Source organism: Apostichopus japonicus, chromosome 8, assembly GCF_037975245.1.
Source record: "Apostichopus japonicus isolate 1M-3 chromosome 8, ASM3797524v1, whole genome shotgun sequence".
Lineage (NCBI taxonomy): Eukaryota > Metazoa > Echinodermata > Holothuroidea > Aspidochirotida > Stichopodidae > Apostichopus > Apostichopus japonicus.
In genome coordinates this window covers 24,572,944-24,595,882 of record NC_092568.1, presented here as the reverse complement: position 1 = coordinate 24,595,882, position 22,939 = coordinate 24,572,944, and the positions used below count along the sequence as shown (strand labels likewise).

The 22,939-nt window shown below is 34.9% G+C and overlaps 1 protein-coding gene across 1 annotated transcript; it reads right to left on the bottom strand.

Moving 5' to 3' along the window:
- Positions 1-1,015: 1,015 nt before the first annotated feature.
- Positions 1,016-22,902, bottom strand: LOC139971156 (apoptosis-resistant E3 ubiquitin protein ligase 1-like). The gene is made up of 19 exons (XM_071977389.1): positions 22,712-22,902; positions 21,474-21,709; positions 21,116-21,287; positions 19,767-19,981; positions 18,784-18,989; positions 17,132-17,366; positions 15,952-16,127; positions 14,702-14,876; positions 14,015-14,226; positions 12,585-12,729; positions 12,250-12,368; positions 11,472-11,547; positions 10,518-10,630; positions 9,680-9,862; positions 9,082-9,207; positions 8,356-8,485; positions 7,713-7,858; positions 7,239-7,414; positions 1,016-6,866 (listed from the first exon to the last, which is right to left on the bottom strand). Exons 2-19 carry the CDS (start codon positions 21,625-21,627, stop codon positions 6,764-6,766), a joined length of 2,862 nt encoding a protein of 953 aa, XP_071833490.1. The 5' UTR covers positions 21,628-21,709; positions 22,712-22,902; the 3' UTR covers positions 1,016-6,763.
- Positions 22,903-22,939: the final 37 nt, after the last annotated feature.

The following is a 22,939-nucleotide window of genomic DNA, read 5'->3' as shown; positions in this document are numbered from 1 at the left end:
TTCTTGATGGAGTGTATTCTCTAGTTACGCACATACAGGGACAGGACAACGTATTACTCGGGATACTAAGTTACTCAGACAAATTAGGATAATTTGTTATCTACTTTTCTCATTCATTATCTACTCGTTACTCAGAAGCAGAATTTTAAATTCCAACGAAGGGAGCATTATTACACATTTCCTGAGTGCTTTTAGTTTAAAAAAAATCGGGGTACTCAAGGAGGGGGGGGGGGCAATTGCCCCGGCTACATCCCTGCCTAATCATTATATATTAATAATTTATTCATTTTTTGCTCATCACCATTCATGATATGCTAATTACAGTACTCTTTACTACTTACTTACTCATTAGCTACTACAAGTACTCATTCTTGATCTAGTCACTACTCATTCATGATATAGCCTATAAACTAAACATTCATTACATGATAAATACCCATTCATAAACTATTAATTATTCATTAATTATGTACTAATTACTCATTCATAATATTCATGATCCACTGATTACCCATTCATAATCCAGCAGCTACTCAGTCACTATATACATGTATTTGATATACACAAATTATTCATTTATGATCTATTTATTACTCATTGTTGCACTATGAACTACTCAATAGTTATACAATTTATTCATTCTTTATATAATTATCTATTCTTGGTCTACTTATTAATTTTTTTTTATTATATATTAAATACGCATTAAGTACTCAAATAACTACTAACTCGTTAACTAATTATTTATTCATGATCATTTAATTACATATGCAATTATCATCAATGAAAAAAATGGAATATAAGATGCATATGTTAATTTATATAGATACCAACAGGTTTTTATTAGAATATCATAAGAACCGACACTCCGTGGGTTACATTTTCCACCGTGGGTGAGATTTATATACTTTTTTTTTGTCGTGATGAAACCAAAGCTTTTGTGATGTAAAAACAAAAAGCAAAACAAAGCAATGATAGAGACAAGTAAACAACAACATTACACACAAACTTTGCATCTGGTTTGTTCAAATAATATTTATTCAAGACAAAGCACAAAAGCCACATTATTGGATAATAATTGAACACAATTCATAGAAACATATAAAAATTTGGTTTTTTCAAAATATTGCACCCTAAATTTGCCACGAATAAAAGTGCAAAGCTGCAAGCATTTTGACGCACTAATGAAGCAACGACTACTGATACAAACATAGATAAAAGAAGAATCTTTCAAAGCATGATTTTTAAACAAAACAAAAATAAAGGATAGGAGGCTAACAAAGTGGTTTGAACCTTTGCGAAACACTTTTGCTTGGTAATGTTCGCCAAGGATATATTTCAGAATAGAATAGAATGTAGTTCGGGGTGAAAATATGGCAATGGGCCAGGACACATACTAATTGGCAGGTCTGATGGCGGATCTGTTTCAACAATGCTTGATTTTATAAAAGTATTTTATAAGATTTAGTAAAAACAAATCAAAACAAACAAAACAAATTTTCAGAATCTAGCTGACATTACTCATTGAAGTAATGTCATTAGCAATTCAAGTGGGTTAGGGCATTTGACTCAAGGCTAATTTATTCACAGTTTATAAATTCACCATGGTTGTTTCATTTGGAAGAATGATATGTACAAGGTGCTATTGTTTTTTCAATCAATCCCCCACAACCCGCCCGTCCCCACCATCCACTGCAATATTTTCTTGCATGTTCAGATTGATTACAATTGGTTATTTGTAATTTTAAAGAAAAAACTGTTTTTCAAATTCTACTGCAATGTGTATCACAAAGCCTATATGACTATAACCTCTGCAAAGAATTACACCCATGAGACATGATAGGAAGCTACATTATTAATAACAAAGAAGTTGAAGCTAGCATCATTAATAACAAAGAAGTTGAAGCTAGCATCATTAATAACAAAGAAGTTGAAGCTAGCATTATTTGAGACAATATTTTTTAGCAAACAAGCAGACATTATTCAAGCCATATTCCCTTAATCTTTAGCTCGTAATATTATGTAAAGAGTGAATAGCAACTATATATACTAAAATGATACAAAACATGTGAACTATAACAAGCAACATTTAACTCTGACTACTGAACACGACATTAATTAAACCGGCCACTTACTTCTAACCAGGATAACGACTACTGAATACATGGCATTAATTAAACAGGGCAACTTACTTTAACCAGGATAACGACTACTAAATACATGGCATTAATTAAACAGGGCGACTTACTTTAAACCAGGATAACGACTACTGAACACATGGCATTAATTAAACAGGGTGACTTACTTTTACTGAACACATGGCATTAATTAAACAGGGTGACTTACTTTTAACCAAGATAACGACTACTGAACACATGGCATTAATTAAACAGGGTGACTTACATTAAACCAGGATAACAACTACCGAACACATGGCATTAATTAAACAGGGTGACTTACTTTTAACCAGGATAACGACTACTGAACACATGGCATTAATTAAACATGGTGACTTACTTTAAACCAGGATAACGACTACCAAACACATGGCATTAATTAGACAGGGTGACTTACTTTCAACCAGGATAACGACTACTGAATACATGGCATTAATTAAACATGGTGACTTACTTTAAACCAGGATAACATGCACACTAATACATGATGACTACAGTAATAACATCCAATGGTCAGAAAAATTCAATGAAAAGGGAGATAAATACAACAGACAATCACAACTGAGCATTCAATAATTATATGCATCCCTGCTCGCAAACATCCAAGGAAATGTGCTTATTCATGACGGAAATATGCAAAGGAAATGCATAAAAAAGAAAACATTTGTTTATAGAAATGCTTTTTTTGTAAACCTTACAATTAAGCCTAACTGTGATATGGCGTGACGAGATATCAAAATATGAATATGCAATCCCCATACATCGCACCTCATGCATAATCAAGTAAGTATGCCCATGCTTATAAACTTCAATACCATGTATGTTCATTCCTTTAAAAGTATTTAAAGGCAGATTTGTACAAGTATGCAATAAGCTATGACTATTGACCATGTTACTTGGTTCAATATTGTATGTACAAATTAAAGAACTGTTGGCATAAACAATGGTACTGCAACATGCATGTTCCATTCCCTTCACTTGTACAACTCTGTGTGTTGTTCTCATGAATATTTAAGACCACCGTGAATATTCACACCATATCATACGTAAAAAGAAATTTTGTACAGACAGTCAAAATATCAACAGCTTATATGACTGTAAAAGAAGCAGTAAGGAGTGGAAATATAAAACAAAAACAGCCTAAAAATACTGCTAACTTAAGTAATAAACTCATCACCTACTGGACCAAGGACAGATATGTTACAGATTTGCTTTTCCTCCATTATGTTTTCACCTAGGTCTGGTTTACTCTGGTGGAGTTCCACAGGTTAAGAATTGTGGTATTGACATAGGGAACTAAACATAAGTACATACATAAGTACGTAAGTTACATAAGTACTTGTGAGGACGACATAGGGACCACATATGAAAACATACATACTATGACTACTGTATATGTGAGAATCACATACAAGGACCACATCAAAAGACACATAATAACAGATATGGTGATCACATTAGGACACTACCTACAAAGTCACACACACAGGGGACCTAAAATGAGGACTATATATGGATTCAGCTGATGTCCACAGGATGTTCCAACTTCAAGTGAGGTCGCTGAATTTTTTTAACTTACGGTACCAGAATATTTTTTATATTTTTAATAAACAGCATGAAGAAAAGCCAAAAAAAAAAGAAGCAGCTTAAAAAGTGAAGATATACAAAGAACTAATAATCTGCTAGAGATTCATTTAACTTTGTTAATCCTCTCCAAACTAAGAGATTTCTAAAATTGGCTTTGCCATGAAATAAGTTTCCTTCAAAACACACTAGGACTAGTAGATTTGAACTCAAATGGTCTACAAAAGTTCATAAATTTCAGATGCGCTTGATGTCAATGAAATCCATGACTTACAAAACAGAAACCCATACCAACCCACATGTGTTCATGGTACACTAGAGCTTCAGTACCAAAGAACATTTCACTCTTAAAGTAATATTCATTCATACTTAGTAAAGATTCCTAAATCCTATTGGTCCATTCAGGTCAGCTGACCGTGGTTAATCCTGTGAGTGACGCATGGTAAAATTACGGGGCATCACTTTAATAAATCTTTGGTTATATGTAACCAAAAATGTTTTGTTTTATGATTTTTCCCCCACACAAATGGTAGTGTATGAATGAACGGGGTTAATCAACGGTCTAGTGTGCGTTACTCACATGATTAATGCACGATCGGGTGTTAATGCTATCGCTGGATGCACTCGGGCTCCGCTACGCTCCGCCCTCGTGCATCGCTTGCATTATCCCCTGATCGTGCATTAATCCTGTGAGTAACGCACGCTAGACCGTTGAGTAACCCCTTAGTATTGAATAAGACAAACATTGTAATGGAAACACAAAGCTACTAACAACTGCAAACATGTAACCCTCATCAGGTAAACAGCTAGGTCAGGTAAATGAAGAATTTGTTTGTATGAATGTTTTTCTGTTTTTTAAAAAAAAAATCAGCAGAGAGAGTGGGAGAGAGATTAATATTAGTACCAATGGGGCAGTTAATATTACTCTTTGTCATACATTTCAAGGAATAAGAACTTTAGGTAAAATTACATATATTTCTAGATGCTTACATATGATTTACAAAACCTTTGTTCATTTGTATAAAATCTCTCTTCATGTTACAAACCCTGATGAAAGTATATGTGCAACTCTTACTTATCATGCATAGTGTATGTGTTACATTGTATCTGTGTTACATTGGTATCTGTGTTACATTAATATATGTGTAACATTGATATCTGTGTTACATTGTATCTGTGTTACATTGATATTTGTGTTACAATGATATCTGTGTTACATTGATATATGTGTTATATTGATATCTGTGTTACATTGATATCTGTGTTACATTGATATCTGTGTTACATTGAGAGGGAGGACTGTTAAAGGGCTGTCCTCTATTTCCAAGACCACAACTTTTCTTGTCAGACAGCTATCTCTATGGGTGGGGTTGGCCAGGGGGTCAACCAATCTATTTATAGTTATGTATATAACTGATTTGTACCTTCTATAACATTACACACACAACAGTCTTCTTGAACAACCAACACTTTCAGTTGTTCAACCAATCAACCCTGATTGATAACATAATAAAGTTATTGTTGCTTTGATTTTGGACAAATATGGATACAAAACTCTCAATGCAATTAAGTTCAATAGCTTTTTTAGTCAACATTTAAAAAAAGAGAAATTTTGGACAAACTAGCATAATTACTTTTGTAGAGTTATGTTTGTATGTGATCAGTACACACATGACAGTTTTACAATCCAGTGGAATCATAGACAATTCACTAACTCATGTTTCTAGTAATGAAGCATTCAAGTAAGGACTGTTAGTTGTATCACTTGTAATCTTATTTTGAGTTATATTGTAAACAGGTCTGCTAAATTTCCCATACAGATGCAAATATGCAAATATTTCTTTTAAGCTAGATAATTTTAATATGAAAGAAGTCAGTATGCATTATAAAAAAAATTGTTGTTGTTGATGCTGTTAATTGTAAATATCTACCACACAGTTTCTGTCCAACGTCCTTAAAGTAAAGTTGTTAAAATTTATAGAGCTGTAGTACAAAAAATTTTTTGAGTGCCTTAAAATTTGCAAAATTGAAAAAAGAGCTTACTGAACGTGTCAGATTAAGAATCCATTGCTATTTGTTACATGATGCTCCCACACACTAAAAAACACATTTAAAAATGATATAACAAGAAATATTTTGTATGAACAAAACAAAATTTGTAATCAGTCATTGAAATATTGGGTGACCATACAATCAAACCTCATCTATTTATTATTATTAGTAGTAGTAGTACTGCATATTAGTCAAATATATTCTGGAAAAATTTTATGAGATTTTGAAAAGATAAAAAATTTCTCTAGCTTCTATAAGGATTAAAAAGTACATTTTTAAGGGCTACAAGTTTTCCCTTTCTTTAATTCTTTATTACTTTCAGATTTTTTTGTAGGTTTAAACTGTGTGCTATATATGGTGCGTACAAACTTTCACAGCCCTTCTGCAGGAAATTTATATACATTACTGTACAAGAGACATCAAAGATATCTTAAGGAATACAACCAATGGCTAAGAAAAACACTACAGATTCGGAACTTTCAAACAAGAAAAAGTTTGGAACTTATAATTCCATCGTCATAGCAAAATTTTTAATTTACATTTTTCAGTTTTACAAACCATAATAAACAAACGGGTTCACTAACTTAAAACAACATTTTAAATGGGGTTTCATATTTATTTATTTTTAAATGTATTTGATTTTTTGTTGGTTTTTCTTTATTACAGTCACAGCAAAACCCAAGATGATGATTTATATATTCACATGAACCATTAAAAATTACAAAAACAGAAAAAGAAATGATAAAAGAAAAAATGGTTTTGAGCAGGAATGAAACATAATTTGGAATGTATCAAAATTTTGAGAGAAATTTAATCTTAAACTTAGTAGAATCTTTTATGCTGAGATCTTACTTGAGTTACTTCATATGTGAATGAGTAATCTAGCTGGGTTAGAACATCCCATCCTCTGAGGAGCAAGACTGAGGCAGGCAATTTCTGACTCTTTAACCCTAAAGGAAACCAAATCCAGATGATCCTTCACTGATAGCTAAGCTCAACATTCTGTGAAACTGCTCAGGGTTATCGTAAGTTGGCAGGCAGAGCTGGTTGAAGCTGTGGAGTTAGACAAAGGGACAAGTGTAATTTACGTGTCAGTGGAGTAACTGTCCATTATTAAAACCATGTGAGACTTGAACATTCACATCACCAATCAGAGGATTGCAAGACATCATGAATATTCATATCATCATGTGGGAGCCGCTGTGGACGTCATTAATGATTCATATCACCGGGTAGATTTCACCAAACTTTCCACATCCTCACTGAGGAATACCCGAAGAAAATTTAACTGTTCACATAATGAGAGACGATTATTCGTTGGCTTTGGCATTGGACTAAGGATGGTACCATATCAACTTGAGTTACATACCAAGTATGGGCTGTACGAAGGATAAGGTAGGATTTATCTAGACTAAGGTTACATACCAAGTATGAGCTGTAGGAAGGCTAGCATGAGCTGGCACCGACATTATCTGGAAAGTTGGTTTCAGTTGAGCAAATCCCTCTGTCGGTAATTGAGAGGATCCTGTTGTAAACTGTAATAGCCTGGTGAGTTCCTCTTGAGTAAAACTGGAAATGATCTCCCAAAACCACTGCACCGTCTGCGAGAGCATCGGAAAATAGATATTAGTTTGATATGGAGACAAAGCAGAGATTGGTCAACATATAGACATAACATACTGATGCTTTTACTATATTGGTCTTCAGTTGTTAACTGTCAACTGAAAGAATCATTGTGATAAAGCTCAAGTTTCATGTTGGGGACTTCAATATTAAAAACAACAGTAGACATAAGGAGGTAATAAACTGCATTACAATTTATCATAATAATTAAAAAAAAAATCTTTGGATTGACAACAAAAATACTGCTTTGAATAGTTTGCTCATGTGGACTCTCACCTGAAGGAACCTAGGATTACTGCCAACAAGGATATGGTTCCCCTTAAGGTCATCGAGGGAGAATGTGCAGGCTCCACAGAGCAGCATCTCAAGCTCATTCTCATCAAAGATGCTCAGAAGATGATCAGGAATCAGGTCATTTAATCCTGCCATCAATACAAAATCATTAAAAAAATTACTTACAGGGTATTCAGAGTTTAAACAACTTTCTTTTATTACTAAAACAAAAACAAAACAACAACAACCCCAATATAGTATAATTATGAAGGTGATTCTATGGATTGTTCAATAAATCATGACAGAAAAAATACTTTGTTGCTTGACCTGAGCATTCTCTTCAAAGTTTCCTCCGTCTAAACCCTCCCCTCCCACTCCCATCCCCAGTCCAACAAAAAATAAGAAAACGACCCCAAACAGGGACACCCTAGAAGGTTCTAGAAGTTTGAGAAATTAATCAAATTTGATATCATTCCCTAACAGATAACCAACTTGGCCATTAGGTTTGAATAATGAAACAGACAATCAGTTCGACAATACTAGTTAGCTTTACGTTTAATTTCTCTAAAATAGGTTTCCTGTTTGCCATTTTTGCCTTCATAAAATCATTCAAGACACCACCCACTGGCGAATTTTCCTTCTTTACCTTTAAGGAATGCTTCAATTTCCTCTTGTACACAGTTAGATAGTCTGTGTTGTGCCAGCAGGTCTAAATATTGCATCTTGTTTTGGTTGGTGACCTTCGTGTCTTTACCATTGTGGATTAATTCCACAGTCTGTAAAATTACAAAGTATTAACAAATTGAAACATATTTAGGTTGTAGACGTTCCATGCCATCATTAAACAAACAAAAAATGTCAAAGTGAGACAAGTATGATTGAACAGTTCTTGCATTTGTGACACAAGATTACAATAATCTGCAATAATACAAGCATTAAAACAATCTCTAATATCTTGAATCATATATATCGTGAAATTCTTTTTCCCTCCAGTGGATAACGTATGGCTTCACACAAGTCAGTCCACATTATAACTAGTAATGTAGCTGAAGGATGTTTGTGTCGAGGGACACTGAGGTTACACACTAGCAAAATTAAACTAAAACTGCAACCATACATGCATGATGAAAACGGAGATCATTGTGAGAAGAAAAAAGACTCAAAAGTAGAGACAGAAATATCCCACATTAGCTTAAAAGCCCATTATCATCAAACACAAAACAAATCTTCTGTAAAGCAACAGGATATTCAGAAGCCTGAGGTTTTTGGGTGTAAGAGGCATAGTTGTAAATTGAAGTGATCTGGAGTATTTATGCATCTCATATATCCACTGCTGAACCATCAAAGTCTTTATTTGTGGGTTTTCACTTACGGTCAAGAATTTCCCGTTGCTGTCGTATTGGTCCTCGGCGAAGCAGAGTTCCATATCCGTGATGTCGTTTTCAAGAATGTATTTAACTTTGGTCTTGTAGTATTCTGGCTCATCAGTTTCAAAAAACTGTCAAAAAATGATATATTTATTTTAATATCTTAATTATTTCCATTAAAACATAAAAGGACTACAAGTTGTACCAGAGAATTCTTTATTCAAAATTATGGTTATATTTGAAACATTAAATGTGTTTATATTTTCAGCATTTCTATATAGCTCACCACTCCATAATGTTCCCTTAGAAACAAAGCAATAACAAAAAATGTAGTATCCATGGGCTCTTCCACATTGACCTTCATTTAATTAGCATAGTTCCCATATTTGAAACCAAACTAGTGATCAAAAACCCAAGCTATAAGCTACCTCCACAAGCAATCCCAATTTTTACATTTCCAAATAATGATATTCATAAATTGAGGGTCTAGTTTTAGACATCTTATCACTCAAAACAAAAGTTGGGTAGTTCTGGAAGACGCTGCAAAGAACATCAATTTACCTTAACACGAAGACAGATATGTGATTTCGTTTTGTGACTCACGTGATGAGTTATACGTAACCCGATGATCTGCGCAAGGAACGACCTGGTAAAAGTCGCTCTAACGTAGAGTCTGGTCCCGCTGCCCTGCGAGGAATCATACAGACACTTTCCCACCAGTTTACCGGCAAACTCGTAAAACTTGATCTTTGAATATTCATCAGGGCGATCTGGATTTGGATGAACCTGCCAATAAAGAATTCAAAACTTGTAACAGCAGTTAGTAGTATGTTTACACATAGTATAGCTTTCAAATGAGCAATCTTGAAGCAATGACTGCAAGATTTTAACACTATCTTACTAATTTCTACTAAGATACAACAACTTTCTTATGTAGTTTTCACACATTTTTCTGCCAGTATGACATCACATATGACATCACATTAACAGCTACCCTCCCTCCCCCTTCAGTGCAACCACCCTTTTACAAGAGTAACTACATGGCATCTGGTAATGGAGCTTTCCCTTTCTTAATACTTTAGACATGTTTGTCATCAGATGTATCTCCTTCACTTCACACAGGGCAAGGACAAAATTGATTTAGAAAGACAAACATGCCTTGTATCTCAGGTCTTTTATCATGAAACACAGATTAAACAAAAGCACATGTGTGGATATGTCTCTACCATATGCACTCAACTGAGAGAAAATATATAAAAAATATATATATATAAAATAATATATAAAATATATATATATAAAAAATATATATAAAAAATAAATAAATAAATAAATTTATAATAAATAAATTTATAAAATTATAAAAATAAATAAATAAAAAATATCAAAAAATAAAAAATAAAAATATATATATAAGAAAATATTTTAAAAAAAAAATTACCAGGCCTTGATGGTCATCAGCTTGAAGTCGCTTGAAAAAGTGTCCTTCTGGAGAAAAGAGGGCGGTACATAGGACTTCGACCCATTCTCTCGTCAAGCCACCCCAATCAAGACCTGTCAACATGAATGCAGGGATTGATTGATCAGTGCAATAAACAATGTAGTGTTATTATATAATGTCTGCTTAAAGGCACAGGATCATCCTTTATACCACTGTTTGAGGAACCCTTCTATTTGCCCCCATGTCAGTTAGATGTCTTTGTAAGATAACGTCTCATGCCACGCAGACTTAAGCAAACAGATATATCGGTGGTTACGACAGATGTTCTGTTTACTTTGCTAGATAGTGACTACAAATACAGCATGATGCTTGAAACCTACTGTACTACTACTGTTACAGCACTGAATTGCATACAAAGACTCAAGGCAAATGTTATCCCTATCAAGGGCTTCAAAACGTGTTTATGGAGCAATTCCAGACTTAAAGGAAGAAATGATCGGTGAAATTGGTCAGAAGTGCACAAGGGTTGAATGAATGTGGTGATGAAAACATAAAAATTGCTTCTCTCAAGGACTAAAGGAAACCTTTGAGAAATAATTCCTTTCGATACTTCTTACTTTCTTCCTGGTTGGAGTTTCTTCACTTGTGAGCATGTACAACGAATACGAATCTGAATTGAATTTCTAACAGAAATGACGTCCAACTATCTAAACATGCTATTAACCCTCACAATCTCTGTTAATCTGCACAAGTATCACTTTGGTCAATAACCCTTAATTCATAAACTTTATAGTCCCTTGCATCATGTATCTTCTTATATCATTTTCTTCTTACTTCAACAATAACTGCAATGTCACACAAATAGTGCAAACATTTAGCAAATGACAAAAGAAAAAAGCCAACAATTCTGAGGTTAACAAAAAAAGAACCAATTTTTTCATAGGCAATACTGACCCTCTTCCCCAGCAAAGTTGACTTCAAACCTCTTACACCAGTCATTAGTAGATAAATGCTTTGTAGCTTTCATTGACTGTAGATAAAAAAAACAAAACAGAAGCAAAGTAGACATATTTACAGAGGCAAAAAGCTGAAACAAATCAAAACTGAAAATGATGCTTGCATTAGTAATTCATGGAGATGAAGGACACAATGCTTTATGCACTAACATTTACTTCTTGACATGCTCTTTGAAATTGATCTAATTTGCACCTGTCCAGAAGTTGCAGCATTCAATAAAGTACTGTGTGATGTCACTCTCCTCTTCTCTCAAGAATTACGTTACACTGGAGATGGTTCATTGAGTAGAAGATAGAGGATGTCACAAGGACTAGAACCTCACACAGGGTTGTACCATGTCTATTCCTCGTGTAGCTAATGAAGTCAAAGTCCCTGACTGAGTTTGTAATAAGTTCATAATGTCTTGCCCCAAAAATGAAAAACATTGATAATATCACAACATAACAGCAAATGGGCCACCAGGTTATTTTTTGTCACGGATGAGAAGTATTAAATACAGAATACATAGTGTTTCATTCAGCTTTGGCAAATTTATTTGCCAGTTATGTTTTTAAAATTATCAGTCAAGAGGAGAGAGGAATGGTAAACGGATGGATGACGTTGGATTAAACCGATACAATTCGCTGTCATAATAGTTATAACAGGGAGATTCTGCTGAGGTAAAAATTCACCATATGAGGAATAAATTGATCAGCATTACTGATAAATGACTCACACTTTCTATAATCATGCCCCTCTCCACATAGATTGACTGGGAACCCTTCTTCTTGGAATGTAGATTGGCAACTTCTTCAAAGAAACATGTTTGTTTATCTTTAAACATCTCTGAACCACCTGGAGATCAACAACAAGTAAAATGAGGTCATCACCTGAGGTGTGATATAATAATGAGGAATGTGAGGTGAAATTAAATGAGCATCAAACAACACTCAGTGACTTACGACCCGAACATTTACTGAGTTGCTCGTTCCGGTTATTCGAAGGGTTTTACAGACAAGCTTTTCGACATGCTTCAAAACACACTTTTGCAGATTAACAGGCAGTCCTCACCGATATTTGAAAGAAGGAATTTAGTGAAAGCAGCTGCTAGTAAGTCTCTATCCTTGGAAGCCATTGTGATTGGTTCCTGCCCCCCGTCATCGACGGAGAAATCAAAATATTCCGGGTCCTTGGCATTAGGACCTTGAAACTGAAACTGAAAATGCAAAGTCAGAGAAATATTCAACATTAATTTCCAAAAATATGAAAGAAGAGATAACAACAAAGATGCAATAGATAGCTTGATTCGCAGAATTCACAAACACATGTTAAATGTTCTGTTGCTAGCATGTATGTAGTCAGATCAGGAATTACGGAAGGGTAAATACTTCCAGTGTGTGAGGATGATTCTTGAGCAGATGATTTGCATTTGATAAATAAAATGATTGTGCAAAAATCTACTGTACTTACTTCCCACCAAATCCATGCTAGTGTACGTTTACTGCATAGATACTACCTATGAAATATCAAGTACTGTATATAGTTCCCACCAAGTATATATGCTATTGTATGTTACTGCATATATACTACCTATCAAGTATCAAGTACTGTATTTCCACCAAATCCATGCTATTGTATGTTTTCTCCATAAACACTACCTATCAAGGATCGAGTAAATGTATTTAATTCCCACCAAATCCATGCTATTGTATGTTTTCTCCATACACACTACCTATCAAGGATCAAGTACTGTATTTAATTCCCACCAAATCCATGCTTTTGTATGTTTTCTCCATAAACACTACCTATCAAGGATCGAGTACTGTATTTAATTCCCACCAAATCCATGCTATTGTATGTTTCCTGCATAGATACTACCTATCAAGGATCGAGTACTGTATTTAATTCCCACCAAATGCATGCTAATGTATGTTTCCTGCATAGATCCTATCTATGAAGCATCAAGTCTTTTTTCTCACTCACAACCCTGCAGGTAACTGACTTGATTGTCTTAATGCAAATTATATCTTCATCCCAGAGATTATATGCAAATTAGCTATATCTAGACACATATGCTTTGAAAACATTGTCAGCTTAGTCTTTGGTACAGAAACAGACCTGTTTTTTACGTGCTAAATATTTGTTGTGACACTATTTTAGAAAATCACAAACAGATAATGCAATTTGTGTTCCTCCATTTGGCTGTAGTGGTAATCTGACATGGTGATTAAAATCAGCAGGTTGAATATTTAGACCGAAAGAGGAAAACGACTTATTCAAATTGAACGTCTACGAGCAGGAAAAATGAAAGCGCCTTTTGATCTACTGGCAATCAGTTAAAAATCCACTGGCAGTTTGCGAGTAAATATGCCCAAATGTTGAGGCCTGGAATTTTATAACCGACATACAGAACAATGCATCAAGGCAATATTGTAAACAAAACACTGAAAACACATACACACAGTCACGTCAGCTGAAAGTGGGATTATAAAAGATGTTACCTTTGTTGCAGGGCATACTCTGAAGGTGAACAGCCTTTTCGGAATAAACTTCAGGTAGAACTCTTTCACTGTGAGCTGTTTAGGTGAAATGTAACAGACCACCTTTTTGGGCTTGCGCAGTTTCTCGTGTTTACATGCGAGCAGCATACACTCGAAGTGAGCATCTCCATTTTTCTTTTCGATACATTTTGTTACTTTTTCTGCATCAGGTTCTGTGAAGGCAAGAAGAAACAATGACTGCTGTTAACATCAGAGAGCTTAACGGAATATAAACCTTGTCCATTTCTAAAACTGCAAGTAGGTTGGCAGTCATCCCCACACTTATTAAAGTGAATAGAGAAAGTCTGTACCAATGTTACTGTAATTAGGTTAGGCCTGAGTGCATCTGCTACAATAGTATTGTAGTTCTATGCTAAGAGTTTGATATATTTTTATCATCAAGTCCGAAGTTTTCATGAATTGGGGCAGGTGGGGGGGGGAGGAGAGGTGAGGGAGGGGGATTGCCGGAAATAAATGCAAGGAGCTGTTTAAAAATCCTTTTCACCCAATACTTTTCTGATACAACAAGAATCAATGCAAGATAAAACATTGTAAAGGTATTAAGTACACAAAACGCATGAATCCTTTTAACAATCAAACAAATAAATCATATATACGAGAAGATTACAAAATGTGTAAGGAACTCGCCACTTAGGACCAAGAGAGTAAAATTGCCATTTCTGATTGGTTCTCCCTGGTAGGTGATTGATGCCTGGTAGCATCCAGGCCGTTTAACGTTCATGGTCAGTGTAATGTAATTATTATTCATGGCCGGCTTAAACTTTGCACAAGATGAAAGACTCGGTGAGGATTGCCCATCATTCTGTAATTAGAGAGAAGAAAAAGAAGAACATGGTCACATCAAACCTAGTCCAAATACAGTACCTTAAAGCAGCTTTCTGAGTGTTGAAACTGATAAATAGTTCAATACTAGTCCATAGAGGAATCCCATATCCAATTAACTCATTAGTTTGTTTAGTCATGGCTCATTCCAACAAGTGAAGCAAAAGTTGAAATTTTAAACTTTAATTTTACATGTGCTGTATACCACCATGAAAAGTGCATGGCTTATGAAATGTTGATTGAGGACTGAATCAAATGCATTTAAATTGCTCATAATTGGTGAACATAATCTAGACAGATGCTTTAGATTGGTAAAATTTCAATTTTTAAGAAACAATCATATGTTTAGACATTATTTCTGACAAAGCTCAAAAAGCTGCTTTAAAGTTACAGTGTATCTTGAATGTGTCACAACCTGGTGTTGCCATATTCATCCATTTAGGAAGAGTTCAGTTTCCCTGACTACATAATATGTTACTTTAACTTGTCACAATCTCACCAGGGTTAATTTCAAACATCTGACAAATGAAAATAATACAGCATGTGAAATTTTGTGGGACACAATTTTTTTTTATCTTTCACTGGAATAACGTCTACAGTCTTCTTTACTACCGTTAGTGATATCATTGATCTTTTAGTTAGATTGATCATCATGAAATTATGTGCAATTACTACATGGCTCTGTTAAAGTTAAAACCAGACACAAAATACAGCTCAAAAGGCCCAAAAGGAAATCACTGCTAGGAGAGATTCTTGGATGTAACTTTAATACTTCATAGTCATTAAATGTTATGGATGTAAAATAACTGTTTTCTAAAGATGATGACATCAAAATATCGCCTAAAAACTAACAAAATTGCAAGCTATGCTTTACACCAGGAAGCTCTCAAAACAGGCCAAACATTCAACATATAAAAGAAACTAAAACCCCCCACCCCAAAAAAAAGACAGTGTAGCTTAAGTATTAAAAATTCAAAGAAGAATTACAAAGTGTCAGTGTACCCTGAAAATAGTCATGTGACTTCAATAGCACATTTCAAGCACTCTTAACGAACCTTTGCAACTTTAAACTGAAATTCTGTTGCAGCACCACTTCTCTTTAAAGAATCCAGAGAACAGACGTTGTCATAGATATCTCGGACTTCCACTTGTAAGGACTGATCTGCATTTTGTGTTACGACAGCCACAGATGAGTGGTGAACCAGACCCGTCTTCTTTGGGTCAGGTGTTCCTGAAAAAAAAAAAATATATATAGAATGGCAATACATACATGTATTAATAAACAAGAACATTCATTTCTCTTTAGGTGCTACACATACTGCCAACACATTAAATCATGTTCAATTATAATATTCACTTTGGATTTACACGAGCGAAGCTAAGGTCACAAATCAAAGCAACTATTCTTGTCTCATTTCATAATATAGTATCAAAATAAAATAAAACTTTTAGCAAACTGCTTATCCACTAGAGAGCCTGTGTAGGAGAATGTGTAAAAGTAAGTTGGCCTGACGTTTCGATCCTTGCAGGATCTTCTTACTTCATACTATAGTTTAGATGAACTATACATGTATGACTGAAGGTTTGGTTTCATAGTGTATCCAGGTACAGTAGTTACCACATTGTAAGAATTTCACAGGTGTTACCCAAATTTGTATGCAATTGTTAGTTAACTGGGTAACAAAATGAGAGTGTGGAGAGAACAGTTCTGCAAATGACTTCAACTAAGAGAATTGCTCAAAGATTTGCTTTTTGCTTGAAAATACAGACTATCAATCAAATGTGCAACATGTTAACTTCTGTGAATCCTATTATGTATTCAGTTCTTTAACAGAGACATTACTTTTGTAAGCATAGTAGGCCGGACACTTATAAACACAAAACAGGCAAAGACATTGATCCCTTCATCTGTTGCACCTAATATTGAAGGTGTCCTACAATAGCATTTCCCAAACTTGCCTTTAACACAAAATTGACCCATTTTTCTCTCAGACCACCAGAACAAAAATGAGCTTTGATAATTCCATGTTGCTATATATGAATCATACCACATGCAGCAGGAACTTTTGTATCGAATTTCATTGTAACCTGTCAACAACCTGAGAGAGGGGGGGGGGGAGGTGGAGGTATGTACTATGTAGGTTGGGTGGGTAACAGGATTAAATGTGAATACAACCACAGGAAATCAGGGACACTCTAAGATACCTGTTTATAACTGTGACAAAATAGACTCACCTGCTAAAAACTTTTTCTTGAAAGGGCTGCCTTTGATATGAACGTGCATGACTGTGACAGAAATACTGTAAATACCTGCCCTCTTGACGGTGAAGGCGTGAACTGTGACCTCGTTGTTCTGAGGCTCGGGACTGAATTCTAAGGAGTGAGGTATGGGGCCTTGTGGGGATAAGATTTCAACTGTAATCTTGTCTTTCTTTGACACTGGACATTTGAATCCATTCCTTTGGTAAAACTGAAAAGGAGATAGTAATGGTAAGTAAACAACCAGACAGGAGAGAAGTAAACACTGTAAGACTGCCATATGTTTATCGCTATTTGTAAATAAACCTTCCACCAAGACAAAGAATCCCACGACCTTTGAACTGTTAGTCAAAGGTAGACTACTGATCCTTCCATATCATAAAAGAGTTATTGTTTAGACTGCATCGTAGAACCTCGACCCATTTTGAAGTGTTATATCTTTAATACCAAAGATTACTATTCAGTCACAGTTTCCAGTTTCACTTTGACTGTTAATGCTAGTATTATGTGCAGTGTTTAACTTCATTCATACTTTGAAAGATAAGTGATGCAAAGGTTATGGTAGTACAAATTGCTTCTGCACTAAAATGAAATAAAGAGTGAATTCTTTATTAATTTTACTTTATCTATCTTTTATGCTTTCTAGTTCTAAAGGAGAATTCAAAAGAGTGAAGTCTAACTAGACTCAAACTTTTATAAGAAATCTTAAAACAACATACGAGTACAATTTTCTGCACTAATCGACAGAAGCATTATTTAACTAATGCTGCATTAATTATAATATTTGGATGTCAGACAGGTCTTAAAGGTCCTGAAAGAGTTGATTAATCATCAAATCTGCTCTAACAGATCATGAGAGGGTACATTTATACATTTATTAAAACTTGGTGGAAATAGTTTGACTAAAAACATCAAGTTAATTTAGAAGAGCAAAATAGATCTAAAGACTGAATCAGTATCAAAAGTACACAACGTGACAATAAAAAAAAAAAAAATAAAAAAAACAACAACAAAAATAGCAATGCAGAGATAATCCAATAAAACAGAGCAATAAATTACAGAATGTTGACAGTGTGTAGGTATTTCAGTCAAAGAGAATGTCCAGATGATAAAACCGCTTTCATGAAGCGAAGAAAGCTAGGAAATCGATGACTAATAAACATTCATGAAAGTGACCGAATATGGTCAATGGTCGCAAGATAATGCATGAAAATTTATCCAATCACAAAGATTGTTGTTCGTTTGGTGCTACAGTGACATCACAAAAGATGATTAATAGTGCAGCTATTTTTCTAATCCAACTCTAACAACACTAGAGAACAACATAAACTTGCAGCACTTTTCAATTTACCTACTCTTCATTCTTATATGAAAACTTTCATTTTATACCTCCTCTAATTTGCATATAAAAATTGGGGGGGATGGAATTATTGTCCCCACTGGCAACATTTATCCCTATTTCAGCAATATTCTTGAACCATTTTGAGGGAGCAAAAGTTCTTCCTAATGTTTCTGAAAGGATCACTCAAGTTTAACGAATAAGGGTTGGAAATGGAACGTTGTTTGTGCAGTGTTTAGAAATGAAATGCTGCCTATAAACCGTGAGAAATCAGAGAGAGCTGTTTTACCCTGATGATGAATTTGAGATTACCACCGACGTGCGCAATCTCTTTGATGCACCACTCCACTTCTGTCTTGTTGGTGTCTAGGACACTACCGGATAATATCGTCAGGTAGTCTGGTTTCTCCGACTGATATTTGGAAACGGCAGCATTGTTACCTCTCACCCAATAAAAGAATATACCTCCAACTATGATCGCAACAAGTACTTTTCCTGAAAATAGAAATCATACAACAACAAAATCAAGTAACGTTTGTGGCCAGTTGAGTTTCTTTGGAGACAATTCTTAGCACAAAATGTGAAAACAATTTACAACAACACATGTTTGCTTATTAATGATGGGTTGCATTCAAACATGAATTTTTGAACAAACTATTTCCTTGATTCTTAGAAACGGAGCAACTTGTTCTAATAAGTCTCTGAATTTTGTGTAGGTAGGTCACTCGATTAAAAGTCTTCTACTGTCTCAGCATTGCCAAACTCTCAAGGAGAAAAAATGATGATGGAGTTATGTTCAAACATTGAAACATGGCAACCACATTTGGCTAAGATCATGTGTAGTATTTGTTCCCTTTCGAGGGGAATGGTGATGCACACCCGACGATGATCACACAGTCACAGTCCCGATGCAAAGGGACTGGGATTGAGAGCGTATCAGTCGTTCGGTTTTTCGTGCCCAGGTTCTTTCCTGGGCGACTTTTTCTTTAAAAGTACCACATTCAAAGGGAAAAAACACTTTTTAAAGGAACTTTATTTTACTGTAGTATATATGTAGAACCTGAAATAGTACTGGGAGAGGTCTGAGGAAGGGAGAGGGATGTGTGTGTGTATGTGTGTATACATGTGACAGGAGGGCATAAGCTACATGTAAAGTTATATCTGTGAAATAAAATAGTCCATTTGGGAAAGTCTAAGCATAAAAACATAACTTTGCACATACTTAGGCCCTTCTGTTACACATGCAACACTGTCTACCCCTTTAACACTCACCCTGTGAAGTTAACATCCAGACGATGAAATTCCATATCTTCCTAGAGTTGGAAAAGTTAGCCTTGTATGTTTTACCACTGGCCTGAAAAGCTTTCACTTTTTTTTGTAAACTTGACAGCTCTTGCTCAGACAGAGAGAGCTTAGTCTTGATTTTCTTCGAGTTGTGGATCTTCGTTTGTAAGTCATCAAGCGTCCAAATCTCTAGTGAGTGGAGCCTGCAAAATAAAGATGCCTCTTTCAATATATTACAAAATGCTAGTATCTTTCTACATCAAAACTGTAGATTACATAATGATGGTAAATAAAATCATTTATATATCTGATAAGGCAGCCAGAGGATCTTCAATTTGGTGACATTTCCACAAAGTTCCCTATACAACGTAACAAATTACTATCACAAAGTACCAATGTTGATAAATTTAATCACACAAACACAACCTAACCAGATAACAACATTTGAAGTTGACAATGATTTGTACTGAAAAGGGAACTTTCAGCAAGCATGTGTGATGTCATAGATGCACAAATTTGCCTTATGCTTTCTTTAAATTGAACACCATAATTTCTTCTTCAAAATTGGGATGCATTAATGTATGAGTCTTATCCTTGTCCAATCCAAGTTCAATACAATAAATTGATACAAACAACAAGAGAAAGAAAGAAAAAAGGGTTTGCTCTCATTGTGCAACTATGACATCACACATTGCTTCAACTTTAATTACAACAAAAAAACTGTAGCAATTTCAACTATCAGGGTCACGAAAATAAAATATTGGAATTGCTTGCAAATTTCTGCAGAATACTAAGAATACAAGTTCTTCTTTCAGTCAAAAATTGTTTTTCCTCTGAACTAACCCTCTTAAAAGTGTTACTTGCAAAAGCAAAAGGGGTTTAAAAGGGGATAGAAAATATTATTTCTAAGGGAATAACTTTTCCTACTATGCCTAAGTAGTAAGTTGTAATATAAATGTATGAGTTCTTACTTACAATCGCAGCAGAAGAAATTGGGTTATTCTTTGTATGTGTGTACATATTCTAAGTTGGTACTGGCAACAATGAAAAAAAAAGCTTGCTGCAGTATCAGTTGACAACTGGCAAACTGATTAGTTGTGATGGATCTTGATAATGATCTAAAAAATGTCACTGCAGGTAAACTACTTCTCACAAACTCTATAATTATATCTTCTTTCTGAAAATGATCCATTGCTTACTAAATCAGAAGTTTAAGACATTGATATTGTTCAGAAAACTCATCTTATCTATTATATCATGCACCAGGTAATAGGACTGCATTATTTAACATTCAAAATCATTTATAAGTGGATAATTGAAGATGTATTATATCTTACTGTTGGAGTAGTGGTGAGTACATGTAGTCTTCCAGCCATTGCTTTAAAAGTAATTCATCTTGAAGTTGCTTTTGAGCCCTCTGTAATTTTGATATCTTCGCATCAGGCAGATCACGGAAAGCTTTTCTATTTTTTACGTCCAGTACCGAATACTCTTCTAACGTGAAACATCCTGAAATATGAAGGCAAATGAAATGAACTGCTATACTTTCGGTAGCAGAAAAGTCACTGGGATTTTATTCAAGGAATCTACTCAGATCCCCTAACTGAAGCAGGTACCTGGAAAATTGAGGATAATTCAAAAATTTAATATAAGATGGAGCCCTATAAACATTTACAAACAGCTTTGCAGACTTACTTGATTTCTCAAACTGTGTTTTAAATTCATAGAGTTCAAGACGGCTCATCCACATATTGTAGTCTTGCATGGAGCTCCAACTTCTTGAAGCATACCAACCAAAAAATAACAACCCTCCAAATATTAAGAGCTTCTTCTTGGTCTGATCCAACATATTGAAAATGTCTTTGAACACTTAAACTCCAAGGCAAAAATAATTTCCTTCCAAACTATGCAAGATGGTGGATGATGGATAACTGAAACAGTAAGGAACATCAAATAAGAAAGTGTAATGGTTTTCACCAAACTAATGTACAAAACTTTTGTTATTGCTTACAATTTTACAGCCATTTTGCACAATAAAAGGAGGTTCGAACGAGTAGCCGATGGGCCTTTTCTTCCAGCAGGAAGTGGTGGGCAGTGAAGAGGGTGGGGTTATGGGAGATTTTCTTTTCCGCTTAGATGTTTACAACATATTTGCTGTGCTTCTTTACAAAATAATATTTTCAAGCAACATACAAAAGCATTTCCTAGTGTCTTATAATTCTCAAATTAGCAAGATTGTGTTAGATTTTCGGTCTCTTATAATTTGCAGTTCAACCCCTGGATCCTTTTAATTTGTGTGATCTGTATAGAAAACAAATTAAGCATTGTCCAAGTCTAACTTAAAATAAACTCGGACTTCAGCTCGACATGGACATACTTGTTAATGAAGCCCACCTTTCGGAACCAGTACAAATGGTCATCAAATGATGACAATCACCTTCTGAAATACACAACAAATGTTGTCCTTTAATTTTCCTTTGTGGGAGGAGGGGTAGGGGGTTAGCCAATAACACTCATACATCAGCTTACTGAACTGCTAAGAAAAACATAATTTCTCGTCAATATACTTGTATGGTAGTAAATTATACAGCAAATAAAGGGTGAATACCACTGTTTCCTGGGCTTGCAAAGAACAGGCACCTGTATCCTAGGGCTCATCATATACTGTGTGGGTAGGATACAATTAGGCCTAGCCTAGGCAACTCCTCCTAAGATTAGGCTCAACATGTTTGTTCGGCTAGGTAGTCAGCCTAACTCAGCATGAAGCATTTACTAACGAATCACTTCAAGTTCAGGACTAAATACCTGCGTTCTTTTGGTCAACGAAAACGTATAGCAACCTAAGCCAAACTTCGAAACGAGTCATTGTAGTGTAACATGATCTGTGGGAACTTGGATAAATAGCCAACCGTAACCGTCGTTGTCAAACTCACCTTAAAAATATTCACACCGTGTTATAAGACTATTTTGAGCATGCCGCAAGATCTAAAATCAACTTATTGCTTTCACTTCGGCCATAAGTCCCAGTATGTTGATTTTATTAACAGAATAGGGTAATTCCCAGGTGAGGAAACCACAGCGTTGCGACCAAGGTCATTTGGTAGCGTCTTGCTGTTTAACGACCATAGACGGACATGTTCACGGTAGGTGTCGTTAAAAAG

Bases quoted from the DNA above. Each gene is read 5' to 3' on its own strand.
- LOC139971156 (XM_071977389.1), bottom strand. From the start codon at position 21,627: ATGTTGGATCAGACCAAGAAGAAGCTCTTAATATTTGGAGGGTTGTTA. The intron at 16,128-17,131 runs GTGAGTCTATTT...TTTTTTTTTCAG, and splicing joins CAAGAAAAAGTTTTTAGCAG to GAACACCTGACCCAAAGAAG. The intron at 11,548-12,249 runs GTGAGTCATTTA...TTTTATCTACAG, and splicing joins GGGGCATGATTATAGAAAGT to TCAATGAAAGCTACAAAGCA.